General features: G+C 45.7%; 1 protein-coding gene across 4 annotated transcripts in view; it reads left to right on the top strand.

The window, feature by feature from the left end:
• Window positions 1-13850, top strand: part of PIK3C2A (phosphatidylinositol-4-phosphate 3-kinase catalytic subunit type 2 alpha) — a 51149-nt gene that overhangs the window by 4559 nt on the left and 32740 nt on the right. Inside the window, exons 1-2 of one of the 4 annotated variants that reach the window (XM_082761698.1) lie at window positions 1279-1385; window positions 12056-13221. In XM_082761698.1, the coding sequence (XP_082617824.1) occupies window positions 12121-13221 (1101 nt within the window). In that variant the 5' untranslated portion in view covers window positions 1279-1385; window positions 12056-12120. Of the gene's footprint in view, window positions 1-1278; window positions 1386-3773; window positions 3901-9911; window positions 10048-12055; window positions 13222-13850 lie in introns of those variants that run through there. The other 3 variants (XM_082761701.1, XM_082761700.1, XM_082761699.1) reach the window with 3 other exon arrangements.

Consider the following 13850-nt stretch of genomic DNA (forward strand, 5'->3'; position numbering starts at 1 on the left):
TAGCAGGAAAAATTCCTGGCAAGAAGGAAATAATTTCTAAGGGAAAGTCCCAGAAGGTTCTATTTATCATGGGACTTGTGGGCAAGCATGAAAATGTCCTTCTACGATTGTGCATTAATCAGCAAAACGAACCAAATCATCCTTCCTTTCTCAGCTTCTGGTTCACATTTGACCCACTTGTGCTGTCACACATTGACCAATATTATGGTGGTAGTTGGTCAACCAAATAGTCATGGTCTCGTTGGAATTCGGGGGGATGATAGCTGCCTTTTATTCAAGCCAAGCAGATTAACACGCCTTTGTTTAGTGATGGGTGAAATACAGAAAAATGGTTGTCCCACGGGACTAAACCCCGTGGCTGGTGACTAGGAGGTGAAATCCAGGGCGGTTTCCTTTTTGGAGAAGCAAAGCAGCAAACACACCACGGGTTCTGCTGGCCCATCAGTAAGAAAGGCACTCATGCCCTAAAAATTGACCTTCTAAATGTCATTTATTAGAGCCAACACTACACAGAAAGGGCGGATCGTATAATCTCACCTCCCTTTCGAAGGTGGAAAACCTCATTTGTGCAGCAGAATGAGCCCATGTGCAGCATGCTGTGCAGACCCTCCTCATAGGAAAGGGTTTCCCATGTCAGTCTTTATAGGATTTTTCTACAAGAAAGCAACTTTTCAAGGACAGACCACTGCCTAGCAGGAAATCTGCACCTTGGGAGCCAAGCAGATGTCTCCTGTTGGTGGTTTGGTGTTCGCAAAGCGGGATTTTGTGCTCATGGATAGCAAATAGCGGTCTGCTATTAGAAAGCGTTGCTTTCTTTTCTGAAGAACTGACAGCCTGAAACTTCCTCGATGGCTTAAATGGCAGTAAGAACTTCGTTAATCTGCCTAATTAAAGATTCACGGTATGATGCTCCTACAGGAACATCCTTTGAGTTAACACTTCGAAGTGCTGGCCTCGCAAGGGCTTTGCTGGTGCCCGGTCAGGATTTCCCCTACAGCAGACGCTTGGATTTGGAAGCCACAGGGTTTAACTATAATCGCGTGGAAAATCGCAGTCGGGGACGTGCTTGTGACTCGGCCTCATCAATTCCTTTTCGGCTGCGCCTTCTGCTTTAGGCGCTGTTTGGGCACCGTCTGGGGCTCGTCCCCACAGGGGACGAAATGGCGGGGGGGGGGGAGAGAGGGAGGGAGGCGGCCCGGATGTGAGCGCATGGCGGGCGGGAGGGAAGGAGGGAGGAGCGGGGAATGGGGAGGGCCGCAGGGGAGGCAGGCAGGGAGCCGAGCAGGGAGGGAAGGAGCGGAGGAAGGAGCGGAGGGCGGCTGCGAGCCCGGCGGCGGGCGGCAGGAAGCGGAATGGCCGCGGCCGCGGGGCGGCGGCGCTGCGAGGTAGGCGCCGAGTGTGGGGACGGGGCGCAGGGCGCCGCTCCGGGACGGGGCCCCGCGGGGGTCGCGGCTCCCACAGCCTCGGCCTCCGGGGAAGCTCCGGGGAGCCTCCGGGAACCCTGCGGGAACCCTCCGGGGAGCCTCCGGGAAGCCTCCGGGGAAGCCTCCCGGGGAGGTGAAGGCAACGCCGCGGTGCCTCGGGGGGCTGCCGTGGGGAGCCCCCCGCCTTCAGCCGAAAAGCCGAGGGAGACTCGGGCAAATCTCTTGAGAATATGTGGAAGGTGGGAGGGAGCTGTGGAGAGGGTAAAGCCAAGGGGAGAAGGGGAATAAAGCCTTCGGAGGCAAGTGGCCTTGTGCTGAGAAGTCCATAAAGTAACCACAGCCTGTGCCTCTGTGGTGCTGCGCGCCCCTCGGTGAGCTTTCACCTGAAGGTGGCTGTTGGTCTAAAAAAATACACCTCCAAGGTCTCAAAAAGACTCGAAAACTTTCCTTCTTCCTGCTTGTTTATGTAAGTAAACTCCTCCTGCTTGAGCACGGTTGTAGTAATCCTGCTTTGAAGACTTGAAGTTCCTCTTTCCTTGGGGAGCATTGCGTGAGGCCAGCCAGGCTCCTCAGGACAGATGCAGGAGGACACGTTGGTGACCCCGATGCTCTTATTTATTTGTCCCTGCTGTGTAGCTGGAGAGACTTGAATCAGAACTTTGCTGACAAACGTGAAAATGCTGAGATGGTGTTTTCTTGTTGCTGGTTTGTTTTGTTGTGTTAGGTTTTGGTATTGGACCAAACCAGGCTAGAATAGGACTAACTAGAAAAAACTAATCCCATGGAGAGCTTGAATTTGAGCAGAGCAGGGTTGCACGTTGTGTGTTTTAGAAGTCTTGATCAATGTGAAGGGCGTCCTGTGGAAGCTTTAAGAAAGGAAAATGAAATAGCATTAATTGGTAGGGCACCGTGAGGATAACATGAGTAAAATTCGTAACATAGCATGTGTTTGGAGGTCAGCCTTGATGACGTTCAGATAGAGCTCTTCCACTTTTATTTTAAAGCATTGCATCTTAGTGTCTGCAGTTCGTGTAGAAATAACCGCGGGGTGGGTTTGTTTATTTTTTAGAGTAATGCAACAAATTGAAAAATGAATGAGAGCGGTACAAACGTAAATCGCTTGCTTCACAGCAACATAACTGTAAAAACGTTCCTGCGATGGGGACGTGACGTGTAGTTACTTACCAGAAGCAGAGTTCAGTTTTTATCGGCCATGGTCAATAACAGCAGTCATCTCACGGAGCATTCATCCAGCCCTTTGTGCATGGGGAGGCTGCTGGGGTGTCGGTTTCTGCAGAAGAATGCAGAAGCTGTTTCCAGACCGGGCAAGTAAGTGAAGGAGGAAATGTTTCTAAGCATGCCAGTAATGGTGAACCTCATTTATTCTATAAGTGATTTTGAATAAAATGCTTTCCTCAAAGCTCACATTTTTATTTTTTTTTTAAAGTTATGAGAAGTGCTGCTTTGATCTCTGCTTTTCAGTAGAAATGCAGTCTGCAGTTGTTTAGAGTAAATTCAGTTTGTTCCAAGCGGTGGTCACTCAGGAATGCTTTCATTCAGAAATTGAAGTAGAGAGAGAGATGCCTGCGCATATTGTGTACCTCCTAGTTTTTAGGTGCTTGGTGTTAAAATTCTGACGCCCCTTTTGTTGATGCATTTAAAAAAAATTAAAAATGGGACACTCAGGTGGCGTCGAGACTGTCGCTTGTTCTGATCTACAGGTTGGTTAGCACAGGATAACCTGGAAGAAACAACTTAGTCTGCACAGAGGTTGCAGCTGGTAGGTCTCAGTGCTGCTGGTGATGTTAGGAGTTGTCAAAGATGCATCAGGAACAGGTTGGTGATAGCTGATCTGCCCTCCTGCTCAGGTTGGTGACAGTGTTGAGTTACGAGGTAGGTGGTCCGAGCCCGACGTGCAGTTGGATGAATTCCTGGAGGAAGAACCCATCACGGTTGTTAAATATTAGACAAGTTAACTGAGGAATTCCTTCAGCAGCGTATTAGTGGAGACTGGAGGAGGATTTTGAGGAAACGTCATTGCTTGCTTGTCCTGGTTTAACTTTTTTTCACCTATGCCCTTCTGAAACCACCCAGAGACAAGTTAAGGGCGAGGTGAACCTGTGGCCTGACCCAGTGTAGCCGTCCTGTTACTTTTCTACTAGTGCACTGTAGTGGATTTTGTTTATTTCTTAAAAAGCTCTTTGCTTCAAATAACCTCATAAGCATTTTAATATGTAAAGCTAAGAGGTCCGTGTAAACAGTGCATTTGTTTTGTCAGTAATTAACAAGTGTTTAATACTTCCATGCATACCAGGTTGGTGACTGAGAAGCATCTGCTGGTTGTAGCTGAAACCGTGCAAGTTTCCTGCCCAAGGGGAGACTTGTCTGCTGGAGCAAGTGGTAGAAATAATTCGGCTACTGCAGCAGAATTGCATTGGTTAGGCCAGCAGGTTGGTGCTCACACGGTGATGCAGAGGTAAGCCTAGGACAGAGCTGCGGTGACACGGGTTTCTCTCCATCTTCTGTTAATGGTTTTGGTATGTTAAAGGAATATCCTGTGCGCTGATGCAGAGCCAGCGAACAGAATAACAGGATAGGAACTTTGCAGGGGAGTTTTCTCCCTAAATAATAGCTACTGAACTTCGCATCGTGAACTTCCTGCATTTTGCTGCATTTTTGGATGTTTTGTGAAATTAGGAGGATATTTGGAGGGCTTACTTCAGGCATATAAATTAAGAAACTTTTTTTTTTTTTTTTTTTTTTTTTTTTTTTTAACTCTGTGTTGTAAAGCCGTACGTGGCTCTATGGTGTTTGGACATCTTTTTTCAAGTAATTGGATGGCACAAACATTTCTTTCCTCTTTTACCCTGTCCTTCCCACCCCTAGAGACTTTGTGTATTTTTGACGGAAGAGGATATTTGGCTTCTTCACATCACTGCTACGAGGGTTAGTGGAAGTGCTTCTACAGGTGGATGCTGGGGATGGTTTGTCGTGCCCCACTGTGGGCAGGCCTGTGCTTTATGAATTTTTTATGAATTTAATTATGAATTAAACTTTGTGCTGTTGCTGTCTGGGTAGAGCCTGAGCACTCTTCTCATAACTGACCCTATTTGGAGCAGGAGGTTGAGGTAGGGACCATCTGAGGCCAACTGCAATCTGAATTGTTCTGTGCTGCTTTGAAAGTGCTGCTTTGAAGTAAAATTGCTTTGCAAATCGTGGATTACTGAGCGAATTATTCAGGTGGGGAATCCAAGTATTTGGGGCACTGGCATTGCTTAAAAGGAAGCCGTACCTTAAACCAGCAGCTCGTGCTGACTCTGTGTGGAGTATTTTGCATCATGGGTGGGTTTTCAGGTGTGCTTTGAAAAAGAGAGACTGGGAAAAGCGTGTGAAAAATATGGGTGAACTGCAGAAAAAAAGTGCAACTTGGTTGAAAAGCAGAAGAGTCAGTAAGAAGTTTTTAAAAACAAACTTCTGAAAGAAGCAGAGGGAGTGGGTCTGAAAGCATTATTCTGCAAGGAGCAGCATTGCAACAGAACCAAAATTCTTAGCCTTTGTCAAACAATGCTGGTAATAGGCTTGGCTGTGAGGGATGGAAAAAATCTTGGCCAAGTGCATCGGAGTGAAATCGCCTGGGATGCCATCGGTTTCGTTACTGCTTTTTCTGGTATCTGCATTCAGCAAATGCTGCGCAGCAGGAGCGGGATTGCAGGTGTGGTGGTAGGGAGCTGGGAACGAAACAGGGCAAAATACGGAGGTGTAGGAGGTGGTTGTACAGCCAGTGAAAGCAGCGTCATGTTTCTTGTTGATTTGTGCCTTCAGCTGGCTGGCTTTAAGGGCATTTTGAGGTGATTTGAGTATTTATAACGATTCTTCTGGTGATAAATCTTCCACGTCCCGTATCATGAGCTCACGCTGCTGCTGTCTCTAGCCGCAGCACCCACTGTTGGCTGTGTTGGGTGGCACGTTTTTATGCAACTTATGCACAATGATTTAATTCTCTTTAAGGCCTGTAACTCTTTAACAGACAGCTGAAATGGTTGTTGGGTTCAGAACTTGAAGGGAGGAGTGTGACAGCACAGACATTTACGGGAAGCTGGCAGATGTGCTGGACCCAATCTGCAGGTACCTACTGGTGGAGCGGGTTGCAGGGGCTGAGGGTGCAGGCCAGTGGTTTGAGAAGGGGAAGAAAAACTTTGTTTGGGCAGCAGGAAACCCATGCAGGTAGCTACAGCTGCCTGAAATTTGCTGAAATTTGGCTGGACCACTGTGCTGGACTCTTTCTTGGAGCGCTGTCTGGGAAAGTTGATCCAAGATCAAGATTCTGCATTTAGAAAGTTTGCCTTATCGAGAGCCTTTGCACGGTGGTGTGGATGAAAATAGTTTGAAGTCGTGGAGTTCCTAAGTGTTCCTATAAACACTGAAGCAGCTGAGGCTGGGGTTTTTGGGAAACTTGTTGCCAGTACCGAAAGTCCTTGGAGTATTCCTGGAAGTTTCTGGTTCTGGTATTAGAAACACCCTATTCTTATCCAGCTCTCAAAATCAGAAGCTTTGTGATGAAATTGTACTTCCTGGATGTAAATGAGTTTTTAAAATCTCAGCTAAGAGGCGTGGTTGTTGGTCTCAGCACAGCTGGTGAGGTGTTTAGAGGCTCTCCTGGACGACTCGAGTGAAACAGGAAAGTGCTGGGTCAGAGTTCGCACCCGATTAAAATTGTACCTTTATTTAAACTACTGGAAGTGGCTTCAAAAATTCTATAGATACGATCTGAACTGAGATGGATTTGACCTTTCAGTTAGCTGTTGATCTCATCCATGAGGAGGTATCTTCTCATTTGGCTACGAGTGTGTTAAAGAAGCTGTTGAGTGTCAATGGAGAGGTAGCAGGATAGAAGAGCAGCTGAAACACGAACCTTTCGCTGCTTGTGCACACGTTATTGAACAGCTTGCAATCTAAATCTAAAAGTATTTAAAAAGAAAAAAAGGACTTATTGTCTGAAAGGATTGTTGTAGAACTTGCGTGGCTGTCAGCAAATTCTTTACAATTTGTTTGCCATAATTTATTTGTATTTCTTAGCAGGTGTAGCTGCAGTCCATTAAGTTCTTCCAAACTGAAACAGAAAAGGTAAATGAGTGGATTGATGCTGGAAGTATTTTATGACAGCTGCTGTTATATATATATATATATATAATTTATTTATTTATTCTGCAAGAAGATGGGTCTGATTATGTCCTTATTGCTTAGGTTACTTGACCTTTCTAACAAGTAACTTGTTCCCGTACTGTGTGGAGAGTGATGATGTAAAAGGAAGGAGCATAAGCTCAGGACAGGAGTGATAAACCACCTAATAGCAACGTTGTGCTCGGTGCACAGTCCATCACGCAGCTGAAGAATCTGTTTATTTCCTAATTTACAAGGTACCTGGGAATATCTATTTTATTAGATGCATGGAGGGGTAAACAGTCATACCCCAGCTTAATGCATATTCCAGAATTAAAGTATCTGCTTCGTTGGTTGCTGCGTGAATGTGAATTAAAACAAAGCCTTTGTTCTCTCAAGCATTGCTGGGATGATTTCTCTGCTTCTTCTGTCTCTTCTGTTTTCACTTCATGCGTGGTGATGACATTGTCAGGATCTCTTCTCTGCTAGCGTTTTGTCCTAGTTCCTTCCCAGCCTCTTTCTGCCCCCCTCCGAAATGCACACGCTGCCTTGGCAAGCCTGTAAGTAACCCATCTGACTGACTCGACGAAGTATGGGTGCAGTTTTCTCTCTTAGTAGCAAGCTGAATGCACCTGGCAGGGAGGCTTTTGAATGACCAAGTTCCTGTGTGTTTTTTTTTTTTTTTTTCTTGCTAAGGAGTTTTCCTGCTGTGGCAAATGCCTGGCTATGAATTCCTTTCCAGCTGACTAGTACTTTCCATAGTATGTTACTCCTGTCTTATTTTGCAGAAGTTCCCCCTGCTGTCCCACAAAACTGCTACTGTCTCTGGTATGCAGGCAAGATGGGTTAATTTTTAAGTTAGCTGTTATTCAGGATTAGGCAAATGCCTTACATCTATTTATTTATTTATTTATTTTAACAGGGAGTTACTGTGAAAATTGGGCTTGTTTGGAGGAAGCTCTGCCTACAATATGTGAAGGCTTTACTTTATAAGGAGTTTAGGAAATGGTCTGGCATGTTATCATTGCTTCTGTATTTAGTGCTGGAGCTCCAGGGAGTTTTGGAACTGATTTGTGATGGCTATAAAGTGTCTCTTAAGGGTGAATTGCAAGTAGTATGAACTCTGTGCTTGTTTAGCACTAGAACAAATTACAAATAGCTTGCTAAAAACAAACAAACAGAACTTGATTGGCTTTCATTTGCCTTTTTTTTGTTTTTGAGGAGAAAATCGCTGTGCAACTCAGCTGAAGTAGAGGAGAATGTCAATGTGGTCACGAGCAGATGGTGAGATTACCTCTGCTCCAGGTGCTGGGATTTGTCTCTAATGAAGTGGTCCTTGCTTATTAAGGGAGGAAACTGAGTTAGACTTTCTGAGTCTCTCTCCCAGTGAAGTTGTGACATCCCCTATGTCATTCTCATCATTTTCCTTACCAAAAAATCTTTAAATTCCTCATTAGAAAGTCCTGCTTCCTGGTTCATTTTTGTACGTGTGCTGGAGTGGTCCGCAGGTAAATGTTTTCTGTTTTTATGTAAGCCTCTGCAAGTGAGAATCTGCTCTAAAATTAATTTTCATCCCGTTCAGAGGCTTTGATACGAAGGAGATTGTCAGACGCCTGCTGCTTCTTGGCTCTTGTTTATGAAGTTTTGCTGCTGTACCCTTGATAAGCACTGTGCTGTTAAATAAGTTTGCATGGCAATAAACAGGTACATGGCTGAGCAAACGGACATTGCACTCTGAACACATGCACTCAAAACTGCTCCCGAGGAATTGTTGCTTTTAGGGAAGCTCAGCCTGGCGCGAGCCAGAGAAAGGCCTGTGGATTTCTGCTTTCCTGCAGCTGGTGGAAAACTTCCAGCAAATACTGCTCCGAGGTGCCCTGTCTCACTGCAAGAGAGGGATTTGCCTTCAGTCAGGAAGCCGTAAGAAGTCATAAATCAGCTGTTGAGGTTTTTAGACCTCCTTGTAAAGAGATGTTGGAGCAGGCAGTGTTGATCAGGGACCACTAGGGCCAGGCAGGCGTGGTGATGTTACACAAAGTATGGATGCATGTGTTCTGCTGCAAATTTTGGGAAAAGCAAGGCGTGGAGGGGATTGTTTTATTGCTTTCAACCTTCCACTGTAATCCCTCCAGGCGTTCCTAGGTTTTTGGTTTTGTTTTGGGAAGCGTTTGACCCGTTCCTTAAGGATTTCGAAAGAGCATTGTGCCTTTGAAGGTGAGAACCTCTTTTTGCTGAGAACCTCTTTTCTTACCGTGGCTTAAAATAGAGCGTGCAGTAGTTGAGCTGAGAACGATCTTGACTCTAAGGATTACTTCCAGGTTTTTCAGTGCCTCCCAGTTGTTGCAAGCTCCCATGACTTCTCCCAGCGTGGCTCAGGGAGCCCTTTCCCACCTCTGGGATTTGAACCGAAACCTTTGGAGTGTCTGGGGAGATCCTGCTGGTGGTGCAGGTGAAGTTTGCCCTTCTCCTTTTAAGTGTTGGAGAAGTTTACATTTTGTTTTCTGTCTGCCTCTGAATTTACATGGCTGCAAATCCAGAAGTTCAAAGCGAAGCTCATCTTTTTATGGGAAAACGTTAACCGAGACGCCGTGTCATTAGCATTAAAACTAGGCTTGCCTTTATTTTAATGATCCTCAAGTCTAGGGAGCTTTTCTTCTGATCTTTTATCAGGTGATGAATTCACTGTTTAAAACCGGTGTGCAGGATCAGGTCTTGCTAAAACTCTTGCAGTGTTATCAGATGCTTTTAATTTTGAAGTGTTTGAAAGCTGCAGTCTGCTTATCAGGTGGGACAGAGATTTACACACTGGTCTGATTTAGAATTGTCCTGAGGACAAGGCTCGAATAAAGCGATCAAACTCGAGGCTGTACGAGTCTGCCTTGAAAAAATAAAAGCCTGATTCAGATTTCCAGATAACAAGCGATGGTCCTCATCTTCAGATCAGCGCTCCAGGTTTCTCCCGGTGCAGGCGTGCAACCGAACCGAGAGAAATGCAGCACTGCCGAGTGAGCTTGGAAAAGAAATGAGCAGCTACGGGGAGAGTGGGGTTCCCTGTGTGCAGGGCGGGTGTGCTGCAGTCGCTGTGCACCGTGTTTCCCAGCGCCGAGGAATGCGTGTCCGTCTGCAGGCCCGGCGCGCTCAAACACTGCCTTGTTGTGAGGGGGGGAGACGGCCTGGCGAGGAGGGAGATCAAAGCTGTCGAGTTCAGCAGAAAAAGGAGGTTTCCTCCTTCGTCAGGAGCCAAAGCTACTGTTCCTGGGTTTATATATAGCTGCTGTGAAGGCCGTATGGTCTCGGTGTTTTTCTTCTCCTTCAGAAAAACGACTTGCTGGTGCTGCTGCAGTTATCAGGCAGCACCAGAACGCGCTGATAATGTGCTGCCGAGTCGCTGCCCAAAAAGTTCCCAGTAGTCCTACGGGCTGCAGAAACTGCGCTTCGTGCTCCTGCTTCTTGCAAAAGCCAGGTAGGAATAATTGGGGAAACTTCACGAACTGGGAGGCGCAGGGTGGTCCTGCGTCTGGAAGTTGAGCAGAGTGGCTTTAACCCTCCATGAATTTCTTTCTGATGGCACTCGTCGTGGCTTTGATGAACGTCAGGCTGTGCAGCCTCACGTCCCAGAAGGGAATGGAGCTGCTGCCTGCTTCTGCAGTGGGCTTTGTCTGTGTTGGAAATCATCATTTCGTGGAGTGGATGCACACGAGTAGGCTCTTCGAGACTCTCTTCCCCAGGAGTTGAGTTGTGTAGCTCTCAGTTTTTACCTTTGCTGGCCTGTCACTGTTTCAGTGATTAGCATCTGTCTGAAATACACCGAGGAAAGCAGGAACTTGTCAGCACAGATGTTTATTTGACATATGTTGTACACATCGGTCTTAACCATTTGTTCTGTTTGAGCCTTTCAGTGCTCAGCACCAAAATATTCCTCATTTCTAGGGGACATCGCAATGCTTGACCTAGGAGCGTGTTGTAGGCATTACAAATCCAAATGTCTCTCTTGTTTTCGTCACCTTTTTGGTACAGTTTATCTCTAGAGGGTGGTTAGAAATGGTTTTTGAGGGGTTTGGCCTGAATCAGGCGTCACTGAAATGCATGTAAGGCCTTTTGTGAAGGGGTCTGGCCTTCACAGCACAAGCCACTGCAGTCAAGTAGATGAAACAAAAGCTTGGCCAGAGGCCTCAAGAATTTAAGGAATCTGTTAGAAATCTGCGAAGAATCTTGCTGTCTGTGCGGCGGGTCGGCAGCAGTGCAGCGTTGTGGTTGAAGCACGTATCCCTGGCCCGATTCAAGGAGAACAAACTTCTGATGGGTATGAACAGCAAGGGAGTACAAAGGCAGCTTTTATCTGTGTTTTCTGCAAATAATTTATTTGTCTTTTACTCTGTTTGATTTGCGTGTTGCCCGCCTTAAAGCCGTGCTGATTTACATGGAGAGGGCACATCTAGTTCAGCGAAACTGTGTTTTACTGAGGATTGCTGCTTGTGTCAGCCTCCCAGCAGAAACTCATTATTCATGATTTCTGTCTCGCTGCTTGATGTCCCTACGAGCTGTTGCTGGAAGGCAGCTTACCTCGTGGAGGCAACGCTAAGCCCGCTGTGTGTGACAGCTGTAGGATGCAGCAGAAACAAGAAGGAGAGCGAACAAACTTCTTGTGATGATCTGTTGTAAGGTTGTTTTAATGCAGAGGCATAGATACTGTGGTGCGTATGGGGAGTAGTATCGTGGTACCAAGCACCAGGTTGGGCCTGGAGGAGTGTTAGATGGTGTTTTTTTGGAGCTGGCCTTGAGCAAAAGCACCCTTCCAGAGTTTCTTCCCTTACGTAAGTGAATGACTCTTCCTTCAAGGGGCCATTAAAGCAATTACTTAATGAGCAGCTGCACTTAAATAATTTATCTTGCTTGTCCAAGGAATAGCACTTCATAAGTGCTGTTTGCTGGTTGAGGGGGTAAAGAAGAACTCAATTTTCCAAACGAAGTAAGGTCATCGAGCATCGTAACCATGAGCATTGTATTCGTGGTGCAGTGACCAGTTTGCCAATTCTGTTGTTGTGGTACACTGAAATAAACTGGAAGTCCTCCAGATTGTGCTTTGTCTCTACTAGCATCTCATCAACTCCGATTTTTCCGGGATTGAAGCTGGCTAAGGGAACAGAATTGCTTCAGATCTGAAGTCCCTTAGGTACCTGAATACGCCTTTTCCTTGTCTGAGGTTTAGTGGTGCAGAAAGAAACTAAGTAATTCTCTACCTACTGGGAAGAGCTAGTAAGAAAAACAGATGCGTCCTTCAAAATGCTAAGGCTGTGAGCTTAATTGTGTGGCTTCTCTTAACTTGGATCAAAAAATCTGTTCTCTTTCAAGATTTTCTGCTCTAGGTTTCTGAATTACATGTGCAACCTTGTAATTTGGTGGTGTATGGCTTAGTAGTTCTCTGCATATGATTTCTTGCATGGTTTTCTCATGTTTCATTTCCTTTGCAGAGCTGCTGAATCTATTCCGAAGCCAAGGGTAGCCAAGCAGTACGAGGGAAGTGTTGCTTCTTTCGATGGACATCTGCTCTCGCGGTATGGCCCAGATATCCAGCAGCAATGGATTTAAGCAGCGCTCGTCGCCTTCTTTGGCAACTGCGAGGTCAAAAGATGTGGACAAAGAGGAGGCGTTGCAGATGGAAGCTGAGGCATTAGCTAAGATGCAGAAGGAAAGAGGTAACAAGCAAACTTTTCATTCGGTAAGCAGCACCAGGCAAACAGCACAGACACACAACAAGCAGGACCACGACCTCATGGTGTTTCCAGAGTCTGATGCCAAGAGAATGGAAGATAAACTCAGTACCATCGACATAGAGAAGCTCACTCATGCCGAGCTAGAGAAACTGCTGCTGGATGACAGTTTTGAAGCTAGTAAAGCCCCCACGTTACCAGTAACTCCTATTTTGAGCCCATCGCTGTCTTCACAATTTTATCTTGGGCCTGCTGCTCAGCGAGGACAGTGGACGCCTGGGATACCAGCACCTGTGACATGCACTTTACCTCCTATTTACCCCTCAGCTTCTTACACAAAACAGACTGGTGTGTTTCAGAACGGATTCCATCCAAGTATGTCCTCCTATCACTCTAGAGAACCTCTTTATCTTGGTCTTCCAAGGCAGTCACAATACATTTCATATCCATTGGCAGCTACGACACCTTTCCATCCGCAAGGAAGCCTACCTATATACCCTCCAGTGCTTACACCAGAAATGGCAAAAGTGTTTGACAAAATTGCAAGCACCTCGGAGTTTCTGAAAAATGGGAAGTCAAGCACGGACTTAGAAATGACTGCTATAAAGTCTGCAGTTTCCGACCTCCCAGCCTCGGAAAGCTGCAGGGACATCAGTAAATTTGACTGGTTAGATTTGGATCCCCTAAGTAAACCAAAGGTGGACAGTGTGGAGACTTTATATAAGGCAGAGGATGATGGAGAGATGGCTTCAAGTTTGACAGCTGAAGATCCGTGGGACGCTGTGTTGTTGGAAGAAAAGTTGTTAGTAACGTGTCATCTGGAAAGAAAAATTAATGGGAAATCTGCTGGAGCAACAGTTACAAGGAGCCAGTCCTTAAACATGCGAACGACTCAGCTTGCAAAGTTACAGGGCCAAACATCACAGGTGAGCGAATCAGTGTTTTTAGGTAGTGGTATGGTGTTAAATATTAATCACAGTACTTGAAGACACCTTAAGTTCTGTTGTTAAGTATTACTGGGCTTGTGTGTCCAAATAATGTGATGTTACTGACATATGCATATGGATACTCAGAAAATTGAACGTTCCTACTGAACTAAATCCAAAAATAACTGGGATTGTGTGTAATCTTTCCAAATTTACCAGGGAAACTGCTGGTATTCAACGCACTACAGAAAAGAAATAGCCTGTAGAGCAAAGAAGTATTTAAATTACATAAATTCTTAAATTCATGAGTGAATCAGGCAAGGCTACAAAATAAAGACAGGGAGCTAGATGTTGAGAGCTTTCATCTTGAGCAGGGTTTATCTTCATGTTTGAATAGCAGGTTTTCCACCTTATATTTGAAGCTGTGTGGTTTTTTTGTTTGCCTTTTTTTTTTTTTTTTTTTTTTTCCTGTTTTTGGCTTTGACTATACTGCCTTTGTTTTAAAACAGTTCTCTGCTCTCCCACTATGACCTGCAATCTTTCGCAGGACCAGTGTAATTCTCTTTTGTAGGCGTAAATCTTTCCTTTCATGCAGGAATGCTGGAGAGATGGTGACCAAACTTTCTGGA

The sequence above is a fragment of the Aythya marila genome (genome assembly GCF_965140915.1).
Source record: "Aythya marila genome assembly, chromosome: 5".
NCBI lineage: Eukaryota > Metazoa > Chordata > Aves > Anseriformes > Anatidae > Aythya > Aythya marila.